General features: G+C 62.4%; 3 protein-coding genes across 3 annotated transcripts in view; 1 reads left to right on the top strand and 2 right to left on the bottom strand.

Moving 5' to 3' along the window:
* The first annotated feature begins 9994 nt into the window (after positions 1-9994).
* On the top strand, positions 9995-13218 carry CALML6 (calmodulin-like 6). Its single transcript, XM_012657481.1, is given in 6 exon segments — positions 9995-10068; positions 12544-12715; positions 12802-12940; positions 13008-13085; positions 13087-13106; positions 13172-13218. Coding segments are annotated over 6 exon segments (513 nt in total). The 5' UTR covers positions 9995-10011.
* A 394-nt stretch (positions 13219-13612) lies between these two features.
* On the bottom strand, positions 13613-15312 carry TMEM52 (transmembrane protein 52). Its single transcript, XM_012657489.1, has 5 exons — positions 15229-15312; positions 15104-15147; positions 14963-15004; positions 14275-14453; positions 13613-14179 (listed from the first exon to the last, which is right to left on the bottom strand). The coding sequence occupies exons 1-5, from the start codon at positions 15310-15312 to the stop codon at positions 13899-13901; spliced, it is 630 nt and encodes a 209-aa protein (XP_012512943.1). The 3' UTR covers positions 13613-13898.
* Positions 15313-17701: 2389 nt separating this feature from the next.
* Positions 17702-27218, bottom strand: part of CFAP74 (cilia and flagella associated protein 74) — a 60985-nt gene continuing 51468 nt past the window's right edge. The window contains exons 25-38 of the mRNA XM_012657482.1: positions 24446-24722; positions 23468-23566; positions 22347-22486; positions 21501-21635; positions 21256-21365; positions 21081-21136; positions 20850-20969; positions 20429-20584; positions 19382-19511; positions 19119-19273; positions 18712-18844; positions 18373-18533; positions 17994-18128; positions 17702-17803 (exon numbers count right to left, since the gene is read on the bottom strand). Of these exons, the coding sequence (XP_012512936.1) occupies positions 17702-17803; positions 17994-18128; positions 18373-18533; positions 18712-18844; positions 19119-19273; positions 19382-19511; positions 20429-20584; positions 20850-20969; positions 21081-21136; positions 21256-21365; positions 21501-21635; positions 22347-22486; positions 23468-23566; positions 24446-24722 (1909 nt within the window). The remainder of the gene's footprint in view (positions 17804-17993; positions 18129-18372; positions 18534-18711; positions 18845-19118; positions 19274-19381; positions 19512-20428; positions 20585-20849; positions 20970-21080; positions 21137-21255; positions 21366-21500; positions 21636-22346; positions 22487-23467; positions 23567-24445; positions 24723-27218) is intronic.

Genomic DNA, 27218 nt, shown 5'->3' on the forward strand with positions numbered 1-27218 from the left:
GACGCACACCCCACAAATGGGCCACTCTGGCTCGGTAGCCACAGGCCAGTGCAGGGTGACTGAGCCTCCCCACTCTCAGCCCCCTCCGCCCCCAGAATGGGAGCAGCCCGCACGTTCCTGTCCCCAGGTTCCCACTGCAGACATGGGCGGGGGCCAAGGGGGCCTCTGGTCATGCTCACTTGTCACGGGCGGGACACTGGGCCAGCCCTGGCCCCCAGCTGTCATCACCGGCTGCCAAGCCCTGCCTGGGGATCAGGAGCACTGGCTGTTCTGGGGATTCAGCTCCCCGAGGACGGCACACGGCTCGGCTCCTCCGACACCTTCCAGGTAAACAGCTCGCACCTGCGCTGCCAGCAGGCTGGGGGGCCAGTCGCTAAGTTTCCGTGAGGGCCAGGCCCCCGGGGTGCCTGGCCGAGTGTCGGCAGGAGGGCTGCTGAGGGCAAAGCCTTCCCAAGCCCCCTGCCCACTGTCTGGGGCCCTGGCAGGTAAGGGGCAGCCAAGGATGGACCCAGAGCCTACCCTGTGTGCCCCGGAACTGCCCTTCCACCCCCAGGAAGCAGCCCGAGGCCATTCCCAGTGGGCGGGCGGCTGAAGAAGAGCCTCTCTGGAGGCCGGGACCGACCTGGTGGAGGGTCTCAGGACAGGGAGGTGCACAAGGAGAAGGGACACAGGTCCTCACAGCCACACAAGCCAGAGCTGCCCCCCGCTCTGCAGCCACTCACAGGCAAGAGTGCCGCGCCAGCCACAGGTCGCCACACCCTGCCACGTCACCCCAGTGCTGCCACAGTCATGGCCCTGGCACCCGGACACCCGCAGGAATGACCCTTTCCTCTGGGCCCGCATCCTGGTCACTGTCCTAACTGCACCTGGGCGCTTGGTCTGCCCTCAGGCTGTCCAGCGGGAAGACCCCCCACACCCCCACACTGACTCTGCCTGCGAAGCGGTCGGCGACTCGGCCTCGAGCCTTGGGGAGAAGGTCCCACCCGCTCTCCCAGCCCCGCCCAGCTCGGCTCAGGGCACAGAGGTCTCCGTGAGCGACTTCCTCCCTTCCTCGCCAGGAGAGGAGACGCTCGAGTACTTCCGGCAACTCACTGGCTCCCCGACATGGGGTTCTGCCTTATAAGCCACTTTTGAAAAAAATGGTGTTAAAATATGCACAAAATGTACTGTTTTAACTATTTCCGAGTGTAGGATTCAGTGGCATTTCGTGCGTTCATGATGTCGTGCCGCTGTCCCCACTGTCTAGCTCCCGAACATTTCCGTCGCCCCCACACCCCCACAGCCCGGGGAGCCCCTGTCCTGCCTCTGTCTCCGTGAGTCTGACCACGCCAGGTGCCTCGTGCAAGTGGAATCACGCAGCACGTGGCCATCTCCATCCGGCGGGGCGCGGTTCTCGAGGTTCCGGCACGTGGTAACTCGCCGAGCGCTGCGATCCTCTCTGCGGCTGCGCGATGCGCGTACGGGCCGCGTTTTATCCGTTCACTCGCCCGTGGATGTTTAGGTTGTTTCCCCCTCTCGGCCGTTGGGAATGATGCTGCTGGGCACATCCTCGTACTCGCGTGTGCTTGGACGTCTGTTTTCAGTGCTTTGGGGCGTCCACCCACGAGCAGAACTGCTGGGTGGCGTGACAGTTTCACGGTGAACGCGTGGAGGACCCGCGGACTGTTCCCCGCAGCAGCGGCGCCGGTTCATATCCCAGCCCCGCCGCGCGGTGTAGGAAGCGTCCAGTCTCTCCACATCCTGATCAATACTTGTTATTTTCTTTTTTTTAAAAAATAATATCGGCCGGGCACGATGGTTCAGGCCTGTAATCCTAGCTCTCTGGGAGGCCGAGGCGGGCGGATTGTTTGAGCTCAGGAGTTCGAGACCAGCCTGAGCAAGAGCGAGACCCCGTCTCTACTAAAAATTAGAAAGAAATTAATTGGGCAACTAAAAATACATAGAAAAAATTAGCCGGGCATGGTGGCGCATGCCTGTAGTCCCAGCTACTCGGGAGGCTGAGGCAGGAGGATCGCTTGAGCCCAGGAGTCTGAGGTTGCTGTGAGCTAGGCTGACGCCACGGCACTCTAGCCCGGGCAACACAGTGAGACTCTGTCTCAAAAAAAAAAAAAAAAAAATATCCATTCGAAGTGGGTGTGAGGTGATATCTCGCCGTGGCTCTGACTTGCATTTCCCTAAAGATTAGTGATGTTGAGCATCTTTTCAGTTGCTCGTTGGCTGTCTTCTGCCATCTTCAGAAGAATGTCTATTCAAGTCCTTTGCCCATTTTTGAATTGGGTTGTTTTTTGTTGAGTTTTAAGAATCCCTTGTATATTCAGAATTCTAGGCTCTTATCACATGTATGATTTGCAACGATTTCCTCCATTCTCTGGTTGTCTTTTCACGCTCCGATTGTGTCCTTTGACGCGCAGAGTTTTATTCCGACGAGGTTTCTGTTGCCTGTGCTCGTGAAGCTCAGAGATCACTGCCAAGTCTAAGCCCGTGAACAGGTGCCCCTGTGTTTTCTTCTAAGAGTTACACAGTTTTAGCTCTTAAATTTAGGCACTTGCTCCATTTCAGGTTAATTTTCGTATACTGTATGAGGCAGGGTCCAACTTCACTCCTGCGCGTGGCTACCCAGCAGCGCTGGCTGAACAGATGACCCTGCCCCACCCAGTGTCTCGGCACCCTTTGCTGAACGCGGTTGCTCAGACGCGTGAGTGTTCGTTTCTGGGCTCTCCGTCCCACCCGTCGGTCTGTGTCTACGCCTGTCCCACACCGTCTGGAGCACTGCGGTTGGCAGTGAGTTTTGAACCCAGGAGTGCGAGTGCTTTGACTTGTTCATTTTCAAGATTATTCCTGCTATTCAGGGCCTTGCGATTCCACGTGAATTTGAGGATCAGCTTTGCTCTTCCTGCAAAAAAGGCCACTAGCACCCATCGCCTACTTTTTAAAAAAAGATAAATTTAAAGGGGAGGCCATAGGATGGTGCCCGGATGGCAGGGTGGTGTCTCAGCCCTTCCGGTCCAACGCAGCGGAGGCGGCTGGCGGCGGTGGTCACTCGCAGCAGGCCTGTGCAGTGAGGGGACACACGCCAGGCATGTGACGAGAGCCACTGGGGGTCCTGAGCAGGGCATGACCGCCTCTGGCTGGTGAGCAGAGAACGTCCTCGCGTGGGGCTGGGAAGAGCAGAGAGGGGTGGGGCAGACGGGGAAGGCTGGACGGGCCGGGTGTCCTTGAGCAGCAGGACCTGCGAGGGCACAGGGATGAGGACGAGAGAAGTGAGGCTCACTCAGGTGTTGTCTAAGCACCTGGGCGGCAGAGCCGGGAGGACAAGGACGGGCAGCTGGGGGTGGCTGCTCTGGTTGGGGATGGGAGAGGGTGTGCTGTTTATGGACCTTTCCAGCCTGAGAACTTTATTAGATGTTGCCTCGGACCGGTGGGCCTGGGGAGGGTGCGCAGGGGCACACGGCGGGACCATGTGTCGCTGAGGCGTGTCCTGGGGCTGCCAATGTCCCTGCAAGAGGAAGGGGGCCCCCAGGGACAGGTGGGCAGGAGGAGCCTGGCCTGGGCGGGGCAGGGGGCGGCGGGAGGTCTCCACCAGGCCAGCCCTTGGTAGGGGCTGAAGCTCTGGGGGTGGGTGCGAGAGGCAGGCCCACTCTGGGGCCCTGGAAATCATAGGCCTCTGCTGGGAGATTCCAGAATGTGCAACATCAGGGGCTTCCCAGGCTGGGGGGCTGGGCTGTCTGTGGGGAGGCTGGGCAGGGAAGTGCCTGTCCTGGAGCCCAGCACAAGCACAATCGAGGTGACCCCCAGGAGGAACCCCTGTGTCACCAGAAAGAGGCAGGCACTTTGCCACCCTGTGTTGGTGTGGCCTGGGCACTGGGGACCAGGCGTGAGTGGGTCCCTGCCTGGGAGCTGCAGGGTCCTGGAGCTGGGCCTGGAGGCAGGAAGGGCTGGGGGCTAGGGAGCGAGGCCACCTCACAGAGGCCTTGAATGCCAGCCTGAGGACACCGCAGGCAAGGCAGGGAGGACTCTGCCTGGGCCCACCCTTCACTCCTGCCTCCACTCCACAGCCCCCAGCCCCTCCCACGCAGTTACTGGGACCGCTGTGGCTGTCAGTGGAGCAGAGACCCCCCTCCCTCTCCCAGGACAGGCACTGAATAAAGGCGGCCACAGTGAGCTCTTGGCGGCAGGGGCAGGGGGCGGGAGATGGGGCGGATGGGAGGTGTCACTCCCTGGGGGCCCCACATGCCCAACCCTGCCAGGCCTCACGCTTCCATTCCACACCTGCTGCCAGGTTTCAGGTCACTCTTCAGACCTGGAGCAGGGAGGACCTGGCCCCTGACACTGGCCTCCTTCCCATCCCCTCCTTGCCTGGGGCAGCTGACTGGCCCCTCCTGCCCGCCGAGCCTGCCTCCCTCGCCAGCTGTCCCCTTGCCCCATGCAGGAGCCCAGCCCATCAGGCCCATGGAATCTCCCTGAGACCCCCACGGGGACCCAAGTGCAGGCCAGCACCTTCTGGAGTGGAGGTGGGCACCCAGGAAGCTGGGGGCCGGGCTGGCAGGGACAGCAATGAGGTGGTCACTGGTCACTGCCCTCTCCTGCCCCCACCTGCCGCCAGCTGCCCGGCTGCAATCAAGCCACATCCAGCAGGCATTTCACACTCAGGCGGGACACCCTGATCCTGCCCTTCTGTAGGGCCACTCCCAGGCGTCCCCGCAGCACCCTCAGGGGCTCAGCCCTGAGCCTGGCTGGCAGGGCCTGGACTCTGAAGGCACAGTCCTCTCCCAGGAGTGCCCCAGGAGCCCGAGGGCTGTTTGTCTAGAATGCTGTCCCTGAGGCTCAGGCACCTGCCAGGTGGGAGATGACGCAAGGTGTACCTAAAGGGGGGCAGTGAGGGGTGGAGGGGACCTGGCGGCCAGCCAGGGCCTGAAGCAGGGTCCGGATGGCCAGGAGGTGGGCGGGGAGACCCGGGGGCTTGAGCCCAGGGAGGTGGGAGAGGATCCCAAGCAGAAGGAGTGCAGAGTGGAGCAGGAAGTCCCTAAAGGCCACCAGACTGTCCCTCCTGGGGAGGCTGGGCCTGCGGGTGCTGGCTGTTTTGGAAAACAGTGGGCCTGGCCAAGCACGAGGGGCAGCCGCCGGGGGTGGCTGCCTGGAGCCGAGGTCCCTGAAGCCTCTCGCTGTGACGTTGGCCTGAGCCTGGCTGTGCCGGCTGTACGGCCCCTGGGACTCATACCCAGGCCTGCCCCGGGGTTCCCTGGGGAGGGGCCCAGCCTGCCAGTCGGACCTCTAAGAGTCTGTCTGTCCCGCCTGTGGCCCTCCAGCAGCCCCTGGGGACCACGGGGGTCAGGCCTTGGGTGGGCACTGAGGTGCCCCCACCTCTGAAAGAGAACACGGGGAGGAATCCCCCTGCCCCTGCGGAGGGTGGCAGGAGTGAGGGGCTGTGAGCCAACCCCAGCTGGGGCCTGCTGGGCGCCCTGAGGCCCACCTGCCCGGCCACCAGGCCTGCACCTCTCAGGCGGCAGGTGCTGCCTAGGCCAGGGCTCCGCCGAGGGCGGGCAGTGCCAGCCCCTCCTGCGAGGGCCACCTCCGGAAACACTGCCCTCTGCACGGCAGGCAGCAGCCCGGTGGGTGCAGAGGCTCCTGCTCGGCCTGGCCCGGTGCCCCGCAGAGGCGCGGGGAGGCCTGAGACTCTTGCTGCATTTGGACAAAATGATCTGCTCTTGTCACCTTCGAAAACGACGGAAAAGGACAAGGGAGGGAGGGCCCCGAACGGGCCTGCTGTGGCCTGAGCACCGGCCAGGGGGTGGGCTGCTCTCCGCCGGGCGAAGGGCCACTTGTGCCTCCGTCCCCACAGCGTGGGCGCCCGAAAGTGACGCCAGAAGCGCAGGGTTGCGAAGCGAGGACGGAGAGCCGGGGAGGCAGGGAGGGTCGCTGGGCTCCGAGCCCCGCCCGGGCCGCCGGCGCCGCCCGCCCCTCCCCCGCCCGGCGCGACCCCGGCGCCCGCCCGCTCCTCGCGGCTCTCGACCGCCGCCTGGTGGGGACGCGGAGCGGGCGCGGGCGGCGGCGCTTCCGGCTGGGCCGGGCTTGGGGCGGAGACGGGGCGGGGCCGGGCTTGGGGCGGAGGCTGGGCGGGGCCGGACGGCCGAGGCCAGGCCCGCGGACTCCCAGCCCCCAGACGTGGCGCAGTCTGCAGCACCGACTTCCGCGCGATCCGTGACCCACGTCTCGTGTGACCCAGACACACGTCACACGAGAAGCAAAGATCTGGCAAAGAGAGAAACGCCGGGTGCAGTCTTAGGCCCCACCCAGGGGTGCTCGCAAAGGATTGTGGTGAGGCCGCAACCCCGGACTCGGCCGACGATGCCCCATGACACCCTTATAAAAGGTCCCCAAGAGCCCCTGACGGCCCAAGCCCCCGGCGCCCCAGCCCTGGGTTCGCCTGGTCATCTGCTGCCCCTCTGTACCCTTGACGGTCGCGTCTTGTATTAATAAACACTAGGCGCTTGGATTTGGATGGTTAACCCAGTCTGACAATCTGCTTTTTAGGGGGTGATTGTTTTATCTGGATTACTGAAATATTTGGATTTACTTTTTAAAGTAAGTTTTATTTCTAGAACAGTTTTTGACTATGGCAAAACTGCTAAGGGAGCGTGGAGAATTCCCACGCAGCCCACACTCAGTCTCCCTTATCAACAACTTACATTACCTGCTGTGTTGGTCACAATTAATCAACCGATATTGACACGTGGGTATTGACTGAAGTCCATGTTTTATTTCATTCCTTCATTTTTACCCAATGCCCTTTCTCTTTCCGGGATCCCACAAGGCTCCACACGACACTTAGTTGTCCGGCCTCAGTGGGCCCCTCTTGGCTGGGGCCGTTTCTGAGTCTTGTTTTCTGTGGCTTTAACGATTTTGAGGAGTGTTGGTCGGGTATTTTGTAGAATGCAGCATCCTGCTGGAATGCTCCGGTGTGTTTGTCGTGATTAGCTGGGCTTACTGGTTTTTGGGAGGAAGGCCACAGGGGTACAGTGGTGTTTCGTCGCGTCATGGCGAGGGAGTGAGCTCGGCACACAGCTCCTCACGGCTGGTGTTGGCCACCATCTCCTGGCAGAGGTCACGCACTCTGCGACTGTCCCTGCCACACTCTGCTCTCGGGAAGGAAGTCACCATGCGCAGCCGCAATTGAGAAGTCGAGAGTTTCGCTCCCCTCCTTGAGGGTGGAATAGCCACATAAATTATTTGGAATTCTTCCACACAGATTTGACTCTTCTATTTATTTATTAGTTCAGTCATTTGTTTATATTAATATGGACTAACAAATACTCATATATTTTTTGTTCTAGTAAAATATACATAACGTAAAGTTTACCGTCTCAGCCGTGTGTAAGAGCGCAGTTCAGCGGCATTAAGCACATTCGCATTGCCGAGCAACCACCGCCATCATCGCCACAACTTTGCATCTTCCCAGACTGAAACTCTGTCCCCGTGAGACACTCACTCCCCCTCCCCCAGCCCCTGGCACCCACCACTCTACCTCCTGTCTCTAGGAATTTGGCTACTCTGGGAACCTTATAAGGGTGTAATCACGCGGTGTTTGTCCTTTTGTGTCTGTTTCACTGGGCTTGATGTCCTCAAGGTTCATCCGCGTTGTAGCGTGTGTCGGAATTCCATTCCTTTTCAAGGCTCAATAACATTCTACATTTGTCTATCCATTTGTCTGTTGACGGACACTGGGTTGCTTCCACCTTTTAGCTATTAGGAATAGTGCTGTAATGAGTGTACAGATATCTGAAACCCCAGTTTCAATTCTTTTGGGTTATACCCTGCAGTGGGATTGCTGGATCATATCGTAATTCTGTTTAATTTTTCGAGGAACTGCCACACTGGTTTCCACAGGGGCCCAGCTCCAATTCCTGGCGGCACGACCCCAAAAGGTAGTAAGAGAAACAAGGTGAATCGCCCGTTTTACATTCCCATCTATGGGACTCGAGGGTTCCAGTTTCTCTACATCTTCCCCAGCACTCACTGTCTGGTTCTTTCCTTCCGGACATCGCCAGTGTGAAGCGGTTTTGACTCGCATTTCCTGAACGGTCAGTGATGTTGAACATCTTTCCATGTGCTCGTGTGCCCGCTCTTTATCTTCTCTGGAGAAATGCCTACAGTCTTTGCCCTTTCAAAATTTGGTAGCGGGTATGGTGGCACATGCCTGTAGTCCCAGCTGCTCGGGAGGCTGAGGCAGGAGGATCGCTTGAGCCCAGGAGTTTGAGGTTGCTGTGAGCTAGGATGACGCCACGGCACTCACCTGGGCAATAGAGTGAGACTCTGTCCCCCGCACCCAAAAAAATTAATTAAACAAAAGGGAAAAAATGGATTGTTTATTTTTGTGATTGTTTTTTTTTGTTGTTGTTTTTTTTTTCCTTTTGAGACAGGGTCTGGCTCTGTTGCCCGGGCTAGAATGCAATGGCATCAGCCTAGCTCACAGCAACCGCAAACTCCTGGACTCAGGCGATCCTCCTGCCTCAGCCTCCCGAGTAGCTGGGACTACAGGTGCGCACCACCATGCCCAGCTAATTTTTTCTATTTTTAGTAGAGACGGGGTCTCGCTCTTGCTCAGGCTGGTCTCGAACTCCTGAGCTCAAAGGATCCTCCTGCCTCAGCCCCGCAGAGTGCTAGGATTACAGGCGTGAGCCACCGCGCCTGGCCTATCCCCTTAGATTTATTACATTTTCTTTTTTGGTGTGGAGGTTATGTAACCTCTTTCAATTATTTTCATGGTTACCTTAAAAGTGTCACATGACATTTTAAGGCTAAATCATTCTCCCTAGCCGTCTCCCGGACAGTGCTGGATCTCAGGCCTGTTAGCTCCTGGCCCCTCCTGCCGTGTGTGGTCTGGTGGTGTAAGTTTGGGGTTCACTTCGTACCCCCTGTGCAGGCTGGGCTCCCATGAGCAGACCCTGAGACAAGCCCTGTGAGGGGCTGGAGAGGGGAAGGACCGAGCAGGTGACAGGCAGGGGGCTGCTGCTGAGGCCACCTTCGAGCCACGCACGCATGTGCAGGTGTGTGTGCGCGTGTCGGTGGATGTGTCTGCTCGCTGGGGCCCCCCAGTGGTGGTGGCGATGTCCGTGGGTCTCGTCTTCTCCAGGAAGGGGTCACAGGTCTCCTTGCTGCACACACCGTCTCTCACCCAGTCGGGCCTGTGCTGTCAGCCTGCAAGTTCGGCTACGCTCCTCGGGCACCGGTGACCCTGTCCAGACCCGTCCAGAGAACACATGGCGTGGCACGTCCTGCGGTGGGTAGAACAGCCCAGGGAGTTGGCACACAGGTTGCCCAGGCGCCTGGAACACACTGCTCCTGTGGTCCCCACTGTCTGGGGACCCTCTGTAGGAGTCTGGATTCTCCAGAGAAACAGGAGGATGTGTGTATCTCTACATACACAGCCCTGTACGTGTATGTGTGCGTGCGCCTGTGTCTGTACGTACACACACGTCTCTCACACGCAGAGAGGAGGGAGTTATTTTAAGGTCAGCTGGTGTGACTGGGGCTGGTGGCAGACAGGCGTGCGGTGCCGCAGCAGCTGAGAGCGCCCCCGTGTCCCTCAGCAGGTGACCCGTCCATGCAATGGAATGTTACTTGGCCTTAAAAAAGAAAGAAGCTCGTGACACGCTGCAACAGGAATGAGCCCTGAAGACGCTGGGCTCAATGAGAGAAGCCAGTCACAAGAAGATGCATACTGCACGATCCCACGGACGGGAGGTATCTAAATTCGTCGATGCTCAGAAACAGGACGTGGAAAGGCAGCTGCCAGGCTGGGGACAGGTAGGAGAGGGAGTTAGTGTCTAATAGGCACAGAGGTTTAGCTCCGCGCGATGAAAACGTTCTAGAGATCTGCTGCACAGCAAAGTGCATACAGCTGGCACAGCTGTGCTGCGCACGCAGAGGGGTTAGGGTGGCGTGCAAGTCGCTCCAGGGCTTCCCTCTCATTTTTTCCTAACAGTGATTAGAAGAGACACGAGCAGGAAAATAATGACGGAGTGGTCACAGGTCCTAGGTGTACATGGCGCGTCCAGAGGCCACGCGGAGGTCGGCCAGCCCGAGAGGAGAGGGGCTGTGGTGGGGACCAGGGGGACGTGCCCTTCTTGGGGTCCTGGGAGTGGGCAGGAGCAGGCAGGGAGGACAGGGCCCGCCGTGGCCGTGGCCACACGCTGCTCCACCCCATCTCTGGAGCGTCAGGGTGGGGAGAGCTGCCTCTGCTCTAACCCAGCTGTGAGCTTCAACTGTGAAGCCACCGGGAGTCCGGAACCCTCAGGGCCACAGCCGGGAATATCAGAAGTTAGAGGTCGGGGGTGCAGGAGGCAGAGCCTGTTTTCCACCGGCTGTGAGCAACGGGCAGGTGAGCGTTGTCTCGTGGGTCGCTCAGGGCCAGGTGGCCGGTGCAGGGCCCCCTTTCTGCAACCTGGCCAGCCTCCACCTGAGGAGCCCGGGCCAGGACCCCAGGGTGGGCAGGTCTGGGTGCTGACTCCCTCCATCCTGTGACCTTGGGGAAGGTGTTCGGTGCATGAATAGTCCCCTGCCCTGGCCCAGGGAGAAACCAAGGCCGGAGAGCGGCCAGGATGGAGGTGCAGGGCCACCCTCCACCCCACCAAACCCAGAGCCAGCTTCTCCTCCAGCCCCTGCCCTGGGCTCAGCCGGGAGATGCCCAGGCTGGAGCGTGCCCTGCCCCTGCTGACCCGGTGCCCACGACGCTGGCCTGCCCCGTCAGCACAGATCTTGCAGCCTCAGCAGCTGGCCTGGCCTCAGCGGGAAGCATCCTGGCAGGCAGAGGGCTGGCAAGGGACACAGGGCGCCCCACCTGCTTGGACCCATCAGGCAGTCAAGGGGCTGGGGGGGAACAGGTGTGTGTGGGTGTGACCTGAGGGCCGTGCCCAGGACTGCGGGGAACTGGGTAGGGGCCGGAGGGGCCGGAAGAGCCCCTCAGCTCAGGATGGCCTAGCCCTGCAACCGCAAACCTCACGCCCACTGCCTGGCAGGGGCAAGGAGGCCTGGGCCGCAGCTTTGGGCAACTGCCCTGTGGGTCGTCGGAGCCAGGCAGGGAGGGGTCGGTGTGTGTCTGCAGAGTGAGCACCTGTGCGCGGGCGTGTACGCAAAAGGTCTGTGTGCTATTGTGGCGCCTTGTCACCAACCAGCCTGAGCACATGGCTCCCGCGGGAGCCAGCCTTGCTGTTCTGAGTGGAAGGGAGCTCAGGCTTCCCTGAGAAATCCTGGAATAGCCCCCGACCACGCCTGGCCTCCCAGAGGGCAGCCCTGACCCCCTCACCCCAGCCCGTGTCCAGTGGTCCCTGCCTGAACTGTAGACTCTCAGCCCTTGTGTGCAAGGTGGCCAGAGGGTCCCTAACGCAACTGTTCATTTAACTGTCTTTAGAGGGTATTTGTGAAGTGCTGGCGCTGGGCCTGGGCCCACGGGGATGGGAGGGCACCTAGCTCAGGTGACTGCGTACCAGCTGGCCAGCGTGGGTCCCCAACAAGAAGTGTCGCAGTGTTCGGTGACATCCTGGGGCAAGGGCCCCATGTAGAGCAGCAGGAGGGCAGAGTCAGAGGGTGGCGTGGTGAAGAGGGAGAGGCGGGGGACTGCGTGTGAGGCCCCAGCGCCGCGTTCAGGGTGAGGGGACCCAGGCCAAGGGGGGCCAGGGAGGGGCTCTGTGGGGAAAGGCAGAAAGCCTGTCCCAAAATAGGGCCGGCAGGATTTCCCACCCATAAAAGGCTCTTCACGTCTGGACCCCAGGGACCCTGGGCAGCTGGGCCAGCTAAAACTCGGCTGCCACCACTGCCGGCAGCAGCCTGTGCCCCAGCCCTGCAGCACCTGCCCTCCCCAGCCAGCCACAAACACGGTAAAGCTGCTCCCTGTGCCTGGTGGAGCCTCCAGTGGGCGGCTGGGTGGGTCTCGCTGGATCTGGGAGTAGCACCTAGTGCAGGAGAAGCTGGGGAATGCTGAGCTGGCGCCTGGGGGTGCGAGTGCCTCTCCAGGGGCCTGAGGAGGGAGCTCAGGCAGCCTGGGCAGGAAGCGGCTGAGCCCTATGGCTGCCGACACTGCCCTCATTCTGGGGCCACGGTGGAGCAGCCCTCTCTGAAAGCTGGCCCGTGGACCCACTGCCAGGGGTGGCAGGCAGGGGTGGCCAGGTGCTGCACCGTCCCCCCAGGGTGCCAAATAGGCCATCTCACAAGCCCTGGCTATGCGCAGACCTGGAAGCCAATTCCTGGGAGATTTCGCCCTGGCCTGGGCCAGGCCCCTCCCCATACTGCTCCCCACATGGCTGGCCTGCGCCCCCACACCGGGCTCCGCCTCGCTCACCTCTGCCCCTTTAAGCTACCTGGCAGAGCCCTGCTCGTCCTGGAGAGCTGTCACCTTGTCCTGGAGCATGCTCCGGGTTGGGGCCTCCTCTTTTAACCACTTGCCTTGAAGGGTGGCCAAGCAGATGGGTAGGGAGGGGCGTCTCCACCCCTCCCCTGGACAGAGGAGGCATGGGGGCCCTGGCGTGGCCTGCACGGTGTCCTCTGCAGACGGAGCGCCTGTCCGCGGAGCAGATCAAGGAGTACAAGGGGGTCTTCGAGATGTTGGACGAGGAGGGCAACGGGGAGGTGAAGACGGGGGAGCTGGAGCGCCTCATGAGCCTGCTGGGCGTCAACCCCAAGAGCGAGCTGGCCTCCATGGCCAAGGACGTGGACAGAGACAGTGAGTGGCGCGGGGCGGCCTGGGCCGGGCTGGTGTGTGCGGGGTGGGGGCCCACCCCGCCTCACTCGGGCTCCTTGCGGACAAAGGGTTCTTCAACTGTGATGGCTTCCTGGCCCTGATGGGGATTTACCACGAGAAGGCGCAGAACCAGGAGAGCGAGCTGCGGGTGGCCTTCCGCGTCTTCCACAAGGAGGGCAAGGGCTACATCGACTGGAACACGCTCAAGTAGGGCGCGAGCTGGGCAGCGGGCGGGGAGGGTGGGCAGGCCGGTGGCTCAGTGCCGGACCCGCAGGTACGTGCTCACGAACGCGGGCGAGCCCCTCAACGAGGTGGAGGCAGAGCAGATGATGAAGGAGGCCGACAAGGACGGGCGGCACCATTGACTATGAGGGTGAGTGGGCGTAGCCTGGGAGCGGGCGCCAGCAGGGCAGGCGCTGACCCGCCCTCTGCCTCCAGAGTCCGTGGCCATGATGACCGGAGAGTCCTTCAAGCTGGTCCAGTAGGAGCAGCTGCTGGGGCCGTGGAAGCCCTGCCCAGGGAAGGCCGCTGCCCACCCACCCCACCCCACCCGGCTCGTGTCAAATAAACGCTCCAGCCTGGCTCATGTGTGCTTCACTGTCCCCAGCCTGGAGGGGAGAGGTGGCAACGGCGTGGGGCTGGAGGAAGGAAAGGGCTCTCCGGGACAGCCTGGGCACAGGCCCCAGTCACTGCTGCCACAACACCTGGCACCACCCACTGCCCAGCTCTGGGCTCCAAACAGCAGGCTGGAGGCCAGACTGGGCACGGGCTGAGGACCACGTGCTCACCCTGCCGGCTTGCACTGGGGCTTGGCTGCCTGGGGGCCCTTCCTGGAGCCCTGGAGCCCCAGAGCTCTTCCCACGTAGGCACAGGCCACTTAAATACAAACTTTATTCTCGCTCTAAAAAGATGCAGATGTCACAGCTGCCCTCGAGCTCTTGAGGCTCAGGGCCCGCTGGGGCTGGGCCAGGGGCTGGGGCTGAAAGCAGCAGCCTGCCTGGGGGGTGGCCAGTGGGGCGACAGCATCGAGGCTGGGGCTGCAGCAACGTGCAGGACGGCAGGTCTCCCTGGGGGAAGGATGGTGGGCAGGCTGGGGGCCCCGTGGCTCCAAGCACCCATACTCCGGCTCTGGTCCGATGGCTCCAGGAGTGCTCCCCTGCCTCCCTCACAGGGCACCGGTGCTGCAGTGGGAGTGTTGGGCATGGAGGCCTGGCTCCTGGGGCCCTGGAGTGTTCTCTAGGCCTGAAGCCCCAGGGAGCAGGCTGGGTTTCTGGGGGGGCACCAGCTCTTCCTCTCTGGGTTTGGCCATCTTGACAGCCTCATCATAGGAGGGCGGAAGCTCAGGGCCATACAGACTGTAGGCAGGAGGGGCCATGGAGTCAGGGTCCAGTTCCCCAAAAGGCAGGGGCAGCCGCATGCCCAGTGGGTACTGCACGGAGCTGTAGGCTGCAGGGAACCAGAGTGGGTTTGTGGAGGTAGGTTTGACATTCGCCCCCCTGCCACCTCCCCACTGCCCGGCAGGTGGGCCACCAGCCACTCACAGGTCACAGTGCTGTGCACAGGGCTGTCGCTGTCCACAGGGAAGACTGTCAGGTCACAGGGCTGCTGTGCTGGTGGCAGATGTGGCTGGGCCTGCGCCTGCTTCCGGAGGCAGCAGAACCGGACACAGCTGGCTGTGACCCCACACAGCAGCAGCAGGAGGACAGCGAGCAGGACCAGCCTGGGCAGGGAGCAAGGCCCTACCGCTGGAGTGACCCTCGCTGCTGGGCACCTGCACCCTGGGACAGTCACAGCCCAACCACCCAAGACAGCACCGCAAACAGGATAAGAAAACAGAGAATGTCTGTCCACGTGGAGACCTCCCTGGCCAGAGCCTGGCCTGAGGAGCTGGCTTGCCCTGGCCTCCAGCCGCTGGGCTTGCCCTGGCTGTCTCTCCGGGCTGGCCAGGGGTGGCCTTGGGCTCACTCCCAGGACACGCTGTCCCCGGCCTAGTGCACAGTCCCTGTGCCCGGTGCTGACAGCAGGGCAGGCAGGAGGGGCGGGAAAGCGCGTGTAGGCTGCGGGGCAACTGTTGCGCTCTGGGCCACCAGGGCCCAGCGCCTTCCCACCATTGGTCTGGGGAAGCGGCAGCGGAGGTGGCCAGGTGCGGCGGGGGTCTGGCGGACTCGCCCGGTAGCTCCCCAGGAGGAACCGTCGGACCGGCGGCTCCGCGCCGCGGCCTCCACTTACCCCACGTGCCACAGGCTGCTCCAGCGGGCCTGGGGCGGACACCTGCGGGGACCGCGGCACCTGGAGCAGCGGGGCCTGGCGGCAGACCTCGCAGCCCTCCCCACAGGGCGGGCCCGGCCCCGCTCCCTTCTCCCGACTTACTGGTCCGAGGGGTCGCAGCTGCTGTTCGCGAAGCCCAGCGCCACCTGCGGGGACAGGGGTGAGCCGAGGGGCGGGGCCTGAGCGCAGCCCCGCCCCGCGAAGCCGAACCGCGCAGCCCGACCCACCTGCGGCAGCGGCAGCGGCAGCGGAAGGAGCGGCAGCAGCAGCAGCCGCCGGAGCCCGCGGGCGGCCCGCGGCTCCCGGGCCATGCTCTGCGGGCCGCAAGGCGCGGTGGCGGGCGCGCGGCTTTATGGGCCCGGCCCGCCGGCCCCGCCCCTACAGCAAGCCCCGCCTCAACAAGCCCCGCCACACCCTCCGGCCCCGCCCCATATCAAGCCCCGCCTCAACAAGTCCCGCCCCATGTTTCGCCCCCGCCCCCACATCAAGCTCCGCCCCAGGCCCCGCCCCACCCACTGACCTCACCCCAGCAGAGCCACGCTCACCAAGGCCTCGCCACAGCCTCTGGCCCCCTCCCCCATGATCCAGCCCACTTCGAGACCCGCCCACCGGGGGGGGGTGCGTCTGGTGGAAGCCCCGCCCCGTCCCCTCCCATCCCCACCTCCCTCGCGTCGCCCAGGCCCAAGGTTGCGGGCTGCGGGCATAGCTGGCAGTCTGCGGCTGGGCTGCGGGACTTGGCGCCCCGTGGAGCTGGTCGGGAGCGCGGTGGCTGCCCCGGGCGTGGCCGCTGGGACTAAGCTGGCACCGCGGCCGCGACACCGCCCTGCATCCACGTTTGGACGTGGCCCTCCCCGCCGCTGGCTCCGCTGGGTGCAGACACTCTCGGAAAGCCCGAGGGCCCGGGGCCCAGCACCCTCCCTAAGCCTGGGGCCCGGGAAGGCCGGGGCCCCTTCTTCCGGGAGAACCCTGGACTTTTGACCCTTGCCCTCCTCCCACTCGGCCAGGGTCCCCGCTAGACCAGCAGCACAATGTGATGTCCGGTGGTCAGTGTAGCAAGGGCAGGGTGGCTGTCTTGTCTGGGAGAGGGGCCACGCCCTTATTAGGGGTGTGTGGGCGATGCTGTGTCCCCCTGGAAGGGAAGTGACCCCACCCCCTGAAGGCAAGGTCTCCTCTGCTTGGGTCCTCTGCCAGATGCCTGCTCCTCCCCTGGGGGCTCCAGGCCACCCTTGCTCCTGCCTTGGCTGTGCTGCTTGTGGGGTCCCGGCGTGGGAGTGAGAGGAAGCCATGGATGGACCCAAGTCCAGCTGGGCCTTCCCTGGAGCTCAGAAGTGCAGGCTCTGCCCTCATGCAGGGCCTAGGCCACTGAGTACCAGGGGCCTGCCAGCGGGACAGCCAGGCCAGGGGTTGGAAGAGTGGCCTTCCCAAGGGATGACCCCCTCCAGGGAGCACCTCGTCCTGAGGCCAGGCCCGGCCGAGGCCTGGTGACTTTGCCTTCTCCTCGCATCTGGCAGGAAGCAAGCTGGGGCCAGCAAGGGACTTGGGCCTGCCACCTCCAAGGCTCACTGGACAGAAGTCCTATAAAATGCCACTCCAGGGTCAGTGGCACTGGCTCTAAGTTTGGTGGGTTCCAGGCAGGACAGGCACTGAGGAGTGGGGGTGAGGGTGGGCAGCTCCAGATGGGTGTCCCTGAGGTCTGTGCCCAGGGAAGCACCCAGATGCACCACCCTCCACCCCGCCAGGCCAGGGAAGGCTGCCTAGTGATGGCAGGGCCAGGCTGGGTGGCCTCTGTGGGGACATATCCAACAGACACTCCAGAGGACAGGAGCTGGCGGGTGGTGGGTGGGGGCTGGGGGCTGTCTTCTCCCTTGAAGGATGGGTCGGGGCCCAGAAAGCCCAGCCTCGTCTCCGGCAAGGAGAAACCAATCCCATGAGCTGGGCCTCCCCCTGGACCCTGGCTGGGCTGAGGGCAGCATGTGAGTGAGCTGGGACCCTGACCTTCACTCACCCCTTGCTTGGGGTCGTCAGGGGTCCTGGAACTGGGAGGAGCCTGGGGGTCTAAGTGGCCTGTTGGGCTTTGGAGTCCCTACCCGCTCCTCCCTTCTCCCTAGTGCTCCGGGCTTGGGGTCTCTCCTGGTGTTTGGGCTGGGGTGGCCCCCCCACAGATGTCCAGCAAGATTCCCATCCTCCAGGAGGCTCTGCCAGGCAGTCTGTTGTTTGATGGACTGGTGTGTGCGCGTGTGTGCGTGCGTGTGCGCGTGTGTGCGTGCGCACACACATGGGGGAGGGCTGCTTCCCCAGGGCTCTGCCCACCCTTCACTCTGTGCCTGTTGCGGTGGAGCCCTCACCGTCACCCGCACTGCAGCCCCGTGTTGCTCACAGAGTTTATTGACCGGCTTGTGGGGGTGGCTCTGCCTGGGGCCTCCAGAGGCTGTGCAGGTGCGGGTGGGGCTGGGGCTGGGGCAGGCTGCGGACTGGACTGACCTTGTGCCAGCTGGGTGTGAGGTCCAGGGAGGGGTGCTCTTGGACCCTGGGCCCTCTGGGTCTGGGGCAGCAGGAATTGGCCACGGGCCATGCAGAAGGCTGCCCATTGGGACCTGCCGGGCAGGGGATACCAGGTCCTAGGGCCTGGTCACAGCCTGGGGAGGGCTTTGAGGGTGGCAGGAGGGGCTGACGGTGCTCTGTGGAGAGGCTCCTGTGGCCTCAGCGGCCGGTCACCACCTGGGCTACAAAGATGACCTTGTAGGTCTCCTTGACGTCCCCTCTGAGCTGCAGCAGAGCTGACACCATGAGTGGGTGGTCTGGCTGGAGAGGGGAGGGAGAGAACTCTCAGTGCAGGGCACCCCCGGCAGCTCTGTCGTCTTCCCTGCTGCACTGCCCACCTCACCCCCTGGGGCCCTCCACAGCCATCCCTTCCCTGGGCGGGGCAGGGGTGTCAGCACCCCCAGCCTCTGGTGTTCCCGGGGCCCCCGGCCTGGAGCCTGTAGGCACCTACATCGAAGTCGGCGGGCGGCACCCAGGCGATGCTGATGGTCTTGGTCTGGCCGCGCTCTACGGAGCCCCTGGAGGGCTCTATGGAGAAGCCTTTGTGCTGCAGGGACGCGATGCTGTCCAGGCTGAACTCGACCGTCTGTGGGCACAGGGCTGCTGGGGGCTGGCGGGCCAGGCGCTGCTCCCAGGGCAGGGGGACGGGGGACGAGGGTACCCAGCTCCACCCACCTTCTCGGCTCTGACCAGCAGGCCACCCACCCACAGCTGCTGCAGAAGTCGCAGGCAAGCCCCAAGAGGGGCAAGGCCTGGAGGGGCCGGGGCTGCCAGCGTAGGGGAGGCTGAGGAGGCTGTCACAGTGCTACCAGGGGCAGTGCTGTGGTCACCTTCTTTGGAGACAGCTGGGTGGTCCGGATACAGCCCACCTGCAGCTCCCGGGTGGCAGGCGGGGCTGGCGTGTCTGTGTCAAACTGGATGTAGTCCAGGGTCACGAGGATGGGCCTCAGCTCCTCCATGTCTGGAGAGGGAGGGCCTGGCTGGGAGCTGGCTATGGCCAGGGGAGTGAGGGGAGGCGCCCAGGGTCAAGTTGGGGGATGGGGGTGGCTGCAGTGGCCCCCCGCCGGGCTCAGGGGCCTGGGCTGGGGCCTGCCCTCTGCTGCCAGGGCCGGGTGCGAGGCTAGGGGTGCTGGGAGGTCCTCTGACGGCCCCCTCCTGGGGGTGCTCACCCTCTCTGTGCTCGGGGTCCAACACCGGGACCACCGTCAGAGACTCCACAGGCACGTCCAGGGGGTCTCCGCCCTCCACAAACATCATGTGCTCGCGGGCGGCCCCCTTCAGGAGGATCTGGTGGGAGACCGTCTGGGGACAAAAGTGCAGCAGCTTTGGGGCTGGGGGCCCTGGCTGTGAGGGCTGGGGCGGCTCTGGGAGAGGGGCGTGGGGACCCCGTAGGACCCTGGACTGTGGTCACTCCACCGGGTGACCCTGACACAGCACCCCCAGTGCGGCGCTCGGGGCTGCCTGGTGCTTGAGGCCTCCAGAATGGGCCTCGCAGGGAGGGTCCAGGGCTCCTGGACACATGGGGGACATCCCCGGGTCGGGGCTGGGCCCGGGGGCCAGGCTTGCAGAGCCGCACCTTTTCGAAGAGCACCACGCGGAGCCGGTCGGAGAAGTAGAGGCTCTCGTGGTCTGGGCTGAAGGTCACAGTGAAGTCCTGTGTTCTCCCTGGGTCCATGATGCCCTTGACGGGCGCCACGCTGAACACACTCTGGCCACTGAAGTTCTGAGTGCCTGCGGGTGGCGGCGTGTCCAGCCTCCCCCACCGCGGTCACTCTCTGCCCCGCCCCATCTCCAGCCCCTCCTGGCCCCGCGCTCCTGCGCCCCCCCAGCCCTGCTCACCGACCACCTGGGTCCTCTGGGCGGGGGAGGCCAGGAACTGCGGCAGCTGCTGCTGGGCCTCACCCCTGCGGCCGCAGAGGCTCTCCAGCTGCATGGAGAACTTGATGCGGAGCGAGGAGTTGTTCTGCAGCTGCAAGAGCCGCCGCCGGTCACTGGACCAGCCCGGCCAGCCTGGTGGCAGGGTCAGCTGCCCTCTTCCTGTTGTTAGTGCCCATGGAGCGGTCACCTGCCACTGGCCACACCGACTGGGGACCCAGGTGGCCTCCTGCGTCTAAGCTCCATCCCCGTGACTCCCACAGTGACACACGTACTCCTGCAGTTGGCTGAAGGGTTGGTACCGCTTCCTCTCACCCACCCTCACGGGAACCCCTCACCAGCCAGGCAGCCTGCTCCCTGCCCAGCACGTGGGGACAGCTCTGTGGTGCCATCTGTCCTCTAGAGCTCCTCTGAGGTCACACTCAGGCCCGGCTTAGCTGAACCCACATCCTCGCTCCCCCTCCTGAGAGCACGCCTCCTCAATGCACCCCTCTCAGGCTCTGCGCCCAGGGCCGACCTACACCAGGCGAGGAGGCAGGTGTCCTTCTGTGGGCTGCTGGAGCCCAGAAGGGTGCGACACTCAGAGGAGGGGCACCCAGAACCTGGCGCCCTCACGAGCAGACGTGGGAGCCACGAGCAGTGTGGCCTTGACAGGGAGCTCTGCAAGCCCTTGCCTCCGGGGTGCCTGAGTGGGGCCCTCGAGGAGTGTTCAGGCAGCAAAGCCCAAGGGCTGCTGGAGGGGAGCACTGTGCAAAGGCCCTGGGGCAGAAGGGCAGGAGCACCGGGGAGGCTGAGGGGTAGAGGGCAGGGGACATCCCAGCTTTCCCAGAAACAAGGGCCTGCGTCCCCTGTTGGAGAAGGCAGCGGAGGCAGCAGAATGGAGGGGCCGTCTGTGCCTCCACCGGCTCCCCAACCAGTGGGGCGCCCTGAAGGGCTGGGCAGACCCCTCCTCAGGTGGAAGCCCCTCCTGGGAAGCTGGGGCAGGCACCAGGGTCCCGAGGCGGGCTTCACCTTGAAGCTCGAGGAGACAGACTCCCTGGCAATCACGTAGCCCATGTCGAGGACATCGCCTTCGATGGAGCATGTGGTCATGGATGCCATGCCGGTGCCCGTGAGGGTGAGGGTGAGCGTGCCTCTCTTGGTGATGATGTCCAGCGTTTCCTGAGCCTAGGGAGACCACGTCCCTTAGCGAGGTGCAGCTGTCTGTCAGAGGCATTTTGGTTCACGCGCGCAGGAGCTGACAGCACGGAGCTCCCTCCCCTCCGCTTATTTGCCGGCCAGAGTGAGGGCCGGGGACTGGCTGCCGGCAGACCCAGGTGTGGCCAGTCCTGGGCCGGAGCACACAGCAGCCTCTGGCCCTGGACAACACCTTGGCCCTGCGGCCTGGGGAGCTCAGGGCTGCAGGGTCACCTGGGGCGGGCCTGGGGCTCACCAGGATGCTCTCGTGGGGAGAGAAGGACAGCACCAGGACCTGCGTCTCGCCCGTGTGCAGCTTGCTGGTGGGGTTCAGCAGGACAAAGGGGCCGTTGGGGTCCAGCACTGAGAACCCCACCTGAGTTCAGTGTCAAGGAGGGGACACTGACCCCTCCGGGCTCTGCCACAGCCCCGTACCAGGCCCCCACCCCACCCCATAAGCTGCCCAAGCTGGGTGTGGACAGGATACAGCAAGGTCCTCCGGGGAGACGTTCTGGATGGAGACCTTCTTCATGCTGCTGTGTCCTGAAATGGGGCAGGAGAGTCAGGTGACAGCCCCCAGGTCCCAAGAGACAGCCCTGGGGTGGGTCGTGGGAGCGGGGTGTGCGTGGGGAGCTGAGTGTCTGGGCCCAATCAGGACTCACCTATGGCAACATCGCCGAAGTCAAAGACGGTCTTGCCTTTTTCGGATGTCACCACGACAGATGGTGCCACTGTTGGACACCACAGCTCCAGGTACAGGGTGTTGTGGGGGCTGGGGGTGGGACAAGGGCACGGTGAGGGCAGGGTGGGGAGCCCGTGCCCTCCAGGCCCTGGGTCTGAGCAGTGGTGGAGGAGGGACGCTGGGTTTGCAGCCAACCATGCCCCGTCCTGGCCAGAGCACTCGCACCTGAAGCTCAGGGGTTCCGATCCCTTCCTGTCTCTGATGTCACCACTGGCAATGACACAGGGGACCACAAACTTGTCAAACTTCCCCTGGAAAGCTCTAGCCAGGGAGGCCTGGGCAGTCTGGTACCTGTCGGAGCTGGAACGAAGCCGGCAAAGCGCACTCACGCCCTGCCCCACCTTGCCCCTGGCCACGCAGCGCCAACCCGAGGTCCTGCCCTGGGCTCTTCAGCGTGGGATCAGACCTCCCCCACCCTCCACGGGGGGGTCCGCACGGCCACACCTGCCCCCTAGGGCCCTGGGCACAGAGTGGCCTCTCCCGGGAAGGCCAGAGAGGTAAGGGGCAGCAGGCTGGGGCCACACCAGGTCCCAGGTGATGGCTGCCCCAGGTTTGTCTGACAAGCTGGCTGTCCCACCCTGGTCCGGCCCCTGTAGAGGCCACCTCACCACTCAGGGTGCTGTGCAGCCTGGGGGTGGGGTGGGGGGAGGAGCAGGCGCCTTTGGCACCCAGCTAGAGAGCCATGTTTCTGGGCCTGCGTGTTTGGGTACAGCGCTGGCAGGTAGCCCAAGCCCGTCAGCGCTCACACCCTGGGAAGGCGGGAGTCAGGGCAGCCTTCCTCTGCCTGTGGAGCAAGGCTGTTCACGGAGACACCAGGCCCAGGGGAATGGGGTGGGCAGGTGTCCGGGAAGGCAGGGTCTGCGTCCGGCCGTATCTGAAGCCATCAGCCCTGGACTTAGCTGCGTGGGCCAGCGAAGCTCCAGGCAGTCTGGGGCGGGGCGTCTCCACAGGCCGAGTGGGTCCTGCCAGAGAGGCCTGGAGGGCAGCGGGGGGCAGCCCTTCCCAGCCCACCTGGCTTTGAGCTGTTGCTCCTGCAGCTCCAGACTGGGGTGGGTGGAGACCTGGAGAGGCTGGTCCCGGTTCTGCAGCCGAAGTGTGGAAAAGGACTGTCTGCACAGGCCCCTTCTCTGGGTGACCGTGTCCTTTCCGAACTGTGAGCGGGAGCTCGGCTGTGGGGTGGCCCCAGCAGCACCGCTCTGGGCCCAGCAGCACCAAGGCTGCCTCCTGCGGCTTCTCTGGGCCCAGCCAGGCAGACCTGGGCTGACTGTGAGTGCGGGAACCTTGGGAGCCCCCAGTTTGGGTTGAACGGGGACCCCAAGACCCACTGACTCCCTGAGCACTGGAGGCAGGTGCAGAAGGGGTTAAACGGTGGAGACAGATGGGTGTCCAGAGGGCACCTGAGGCCCCAGCGCACAGAACCCCCAGGGCTGCTCAGCAACTCCAGCGCCTGCCTTCACCCATGGGGAAACTGAGGCACAAAGCAGGGTGAAGAGCCCACCAGAACCGGGGTCCTCACCCTTGCTGCCTTTCCCCGCACCGCGCCACCCCGCCAGCAGGCTGAGGGCGAGCTTTCACGTGGGTGCGCTGTAAAAGCCGCAAAAGCCACAGGCGCTCAAGAGGAACCTCCAGGACGTGGCGCCTCTCCAGGGCAGGCCACCGTGGGGTCTGTTCCAGGGCAGGACACTCCTTGCTGCAGGCCCACACTGCTGTGGCCGATGCCGCGTGCCAGCCCTGGTGACTGTGAGAAGTGGACTTGCCCTCTACCCGCTGCTGGCCTTTGTTCCCTGCTGACCGGTGCCGCGGGCTGGACGCCCACCCTCCAAAGCCCGCCCCCGGGTCCCTGCCGCCTGGTGCTGCTTTCAGGACCTCTTTTCAAGAGGGAAGTGTCTTGGCGAGAAAAGTTTTAAACTTCTTGGATACAGCTTGATGCCCGCAATGCGCTGGCAGAGCCCGCGCCAGCTCGGCACGCTGGCCCCAAGGGCCCCAGGGCAGCAGAGCTTGTTCCTGGCGATGGCGGCACCACAGCGCTGGACGCCCCGGCACCGCCACATCCTCTCAAGCCCCTCCCGGGTCCAGGGCCCACGCCTCTCCTCCTGGGGCCCCCATGACCCCCCTCCCGGGGCCCCACATACGTGTTTGGTCTCCATCTCTTTCTTCAGGATCTGAAGGGCCTCCTGCTGGATCAGCTCCTCGGGCAGCACGGGCCGGAAGGCCACCTGGACCAGGCACCTCTGAGCACAGGCAGGACACATGGCCATGGGCCCTGGTTTGCCACCCCCGCCCCTGGGAGCCCCTGGGGCCCTGCCCTGCCCAGCACTGTGCTCCCACTGGAGGCGGGGGTGGGCTGCGGTGCATGACAGGCCAGCCCCCATCCTGGCAGGGTGGGGTCCTGCTGTTGGCTGACAGCAAAGCCCCGCCCACTGCCCACCAGAAATGAGGCTTCCTTTTCAGCCCTGAGGCTTCAGGGGTGGGGTCCTGCACACATCAGCCTTTCCAAAGCGCCTTCGTTCACTGGTCTGTAGCCAGCCCCCACGGGAAGGTCCCTCCGAGACAGACCCGCACACAGAGCTTGGCAGGCAGAGGCGCGGGTGACTGACGGGGAGGAAAGAGCCGGCAACCGCAATCCAGCCACCATGACCCACTGGCAGTGAGAAGCGTTACTTGAGCAGCATGTGCTCAATTTAATGTAACGCATTTAAAATAATCGTATTTGCTGAAATCCTGCTGGGAGCCAGGCACCCCCTTCATGTGCCCTATCTGCTTAGTCCTCCCAGCCGCCTCAGAACGGCTGTCACCTAAGGCCCTGCCTTCCAGGCCCAGGCGCTTTCCGCTCCGCTGGGGAATCAGGGAAAGCCGGGGCCCCACTGGGTGCTTGCCAGGTCTGCAGCTGGGGGTGCTCCCAGCCTCTTGGGGTCAGGCAGGCGGAGGGCACTGTGGCCTCTTCCCACTACCTGTGGGTGGCCCCTGGCCCCGGGCTTGCTGGCCACAGAGCCTCCCTTGGCCCTGCTGGGGTCGGATGAGGGCTAGGGTTGATCCCTGTGGTAAGGGTGGGCAGAGCCAGGCACCCTGTAGTCCCCACCTCCCAGCCCACCCATGGGGCTCACGCTCACCTTTCCTGGCAACACAGTCCCCACTGAGGGTGAGATGGTGATCGGTGAGTCCGGGGGCAGCAGGAACTCGAAAGACGTTGGCCCCACTGGGGAGGCGTCCTCTGAGCCGATGCGGGGCATGGAGTGGGTCAGAGAGTTCATGCTCAGGTGGGAGCTGGTGACGTGCACCGTGGCCACAGAGGTGCCATACAAGGCGGTGGCTGCAAACTTGATCTGGTAGTGGGAGAGCTCCAGGGGCGGGTGGATGCCCACGGCCCGGCAAGCCAGCTTGAAGCACCTGGAAGTGACGAGTGTGGGTGCTGCTCGGCTGCGGAGGGTGTCTGGTCCCTCTGCAGCATGGGAGGGTGGCCTCTGTGTGGGGCGCAGGGACGTGTGTACCGGGTGCCCTGGGGACCCAGGACTCATCACTGCAGCCACAGCTGCTCACTGCCCCTCAAGTTTGGAAACTGCCGTTTCAGGTGGGTAGCTGGCATTTTTCTTTTGTGTTTTTCAGAGAAGGGACCTCGCTGTGTCGCCCCAGCTGGAGTGCGGCAGTGGCACCATTGCAGGATCACGGCTCACCGCAGCCTCCAGCTCCTGGCCCGGGCGATCCTCCTGCCTCCGCCCCAGAGCGGCGGGACCACAGGCGCACCCCGTGCCTCAGGTCGCTTAACCTTGAATCACTCGCCTGGACAGTTGCAAAGGACGTAATTTCTGGCTTATTTTGTTAAATATTTATTTACATTTAAAAAATTAAAGTGATAAATTTCTCTTTAAATGTAAGGACAAGGATTTATACATTAATACCATAGTGAGTGATTCCCCCAAACACCCATTTAAGAAATGCACAGACATTTGGGTATTTCAACCACTGGGAACTTTACATTCCGTATTTTCCTTGAACTCCTATTTCCACTGTATGTTCCCTGTCAACTTTTATGGAATTACATGTATTTTATGTTTTAAAGGATGGCACTGACTACCATATCACTCTTGTCTGCAACAGAACATGTTCACATGCTAAAATATTTCAATGTGTATTTTTATGTCCCACAACCATAAGCTCTAAATGAGAAAAAAATTTTCTCTTAGATCATTTAGGTTACTATTAGTATTCAATTAAAAAAATATAAATGGCCGGGCGTGGTGGCTCATGCTTGGAATCCCAGCACTCTGGGAGCCCGAGGCGGGAGGATTGCTTGAGCTCAGGAGTTCGAGACCAGCCTGGGCAACAGCAAGACCCCGTCTCTACAAAAAATAGAAAAAATTAGCTGGGCATGGTGGTTCGCACCTGTAGTCCCAGCTACTTGGGAGGCTGAGGCAGGACAATCACTTAAGCCCAGGAATGTGAGGTTGCTGTGAGCTAGGCTGACACCATGGCACTCTAGCCCAGGCAACAGAGCGAGACTCTGTCTCAAAAAAAAAAAAAAAGTATGAAATGTGATAATCATTACATACAAAAAGTAGAATTTTATTGGAGTTGGTTTTTTGTTTTTTCAAGACAGGGTCTCACTCCGTCACCCTGGGCTGGAGTGCAGTGGTGTCATCACAGCTCACTGCGGCCTCAAACTCCTGGGCTCAAGTGATCCTCCTGCCTTGGCCTCCCAGAGTGCTGGGATTACAGGCATAAGCCACCACGTGTTGGGACTACAGGCATGAGCCCCCCCTTGCCTGGCCAGATTTCCTTTCCTTTATGTGCCCAAATCCACATGGTAACATATCTTCCCACGTTGTTTGTAATGGCTGACCTCTGCCTGCATTTCGGCTGCCAGGCAAGGAAGGAGAGCCGCTGGCTGGCAAAAGCGTGCTTCTCCGAGAGGGGTCGCCACTGAGGCCCTTCTGAGGCTTGCCAGATGCTGCCGTCCGTGCAGCTTGGAGGCAGAGGGTTTTGCCCAGGACCTTGCAGCAGGGCTGGGACATCAGTGGCCATTCCGACACGCTGCCAACACCACATTTGCCGAAAAAATGCTTTTATCTCAGCATATGTGTTATGTTTCTTCCCCCCAAACCCCACTGAGGTAAAAATTTGCTCATCCAGTGTGTGGAAAATATTCTCCATCCAACCTCGGAGGCAAACCCCGTCCTGCTGGTCAAGATGTGCCCGTCTTCACTTCTGGTTGGCAAATGTCTGGCTTCATTCTTCTGTTCCCGCAGGCAGGTGGCTGATGCCCCCGCAAGGGCACACTCCAGCAGGAGCTCTGGGGCCGGGTGGGCCGAGGGCACTGGGGGAGTGGTGGGTCCCAGCAGGCCCGGGCCTCTCTGCTCGTCCCCCCTTCCCAGCGCTGGTGACACCTCAGCCTGCCGGGGCAGGTTGGGAAGGGCCCTTGGTCTGCGTCCCAGGCTACAGCTGGTCCCCTAACGCGAGTGGCTTAGTTTTCCTTCTTTTTCTGTTCTCTGGAAGATTTGTACGAGATCAGCATTATTTTTTCTTTAAATGTTGGGAAGAATTCGTCGGTGAAATTAGTTGGATTTTTCATTGTGGGAAGTTTCTAAATTTCGGATTCGATTCCCTTTAATCGTTGTTCAACTGTTCAGATTTTCTATATTTTTCTTGTGTTAGTTTTGTTAAGTTGTGTATTTTAAGGACTTTGTCTATTTCATCCAAATTGTTAAATTTACTGGTATAAAGTTGTTCAGAACACTGTCTTATTATCTTTTTGATATTTGTAGGAGCTTGAGCTTGGTAGCTGGTATTTTCTCTCTTATCTTGGTTGGTCTTGCTAGGAGTAACGCATTTTATTAATTTTTACCCAAAAAACTTAGTTCTGTTGTTTTTCTCTGTTGAATGTTTGAT

This window comes from Propithecus coquereli, unplaced genomic scaffold, assembly GCF_000956105.1.
Source record: "Propithecus coquereli isolate 6110/MARCELLA unplaced genomic scaffold, Pcoq_1.0 Scaffold544, whole genome shotgun sequence".
Lineage (NCBI taxonomy): Eukaryota > Metazoa > Chordata > Mammalia > Primates > Indriidae > Propithecus > Propithecus coquereli.

Bases quoted from the DNA above. Each gene is read 5' to 3' on its own strand.
- TMEM52 (XM_012657489.1), bottom strand. From the start codon at position 15,312: ATGGCCCGGGAGCCGCGGGCCGCCCGCGGGCTCCGGCGGCTGCTGCTG. The intron at 14,454-14,962 runs GTAAGTGGAGGC...CTCCCTGCCCAG, and splicing joins AGCAGCCTGTGGCACGTGGG to GCTGGTCCTGCTCGCTGTCC. The intron at 14,180-14,274 runs GTGAGTGGCTGG...GGTTCCCTGCAG, and splicing joins TGTGCACAGCACTGTGACCT to CCTACAGCTCCGTGCAGTAC.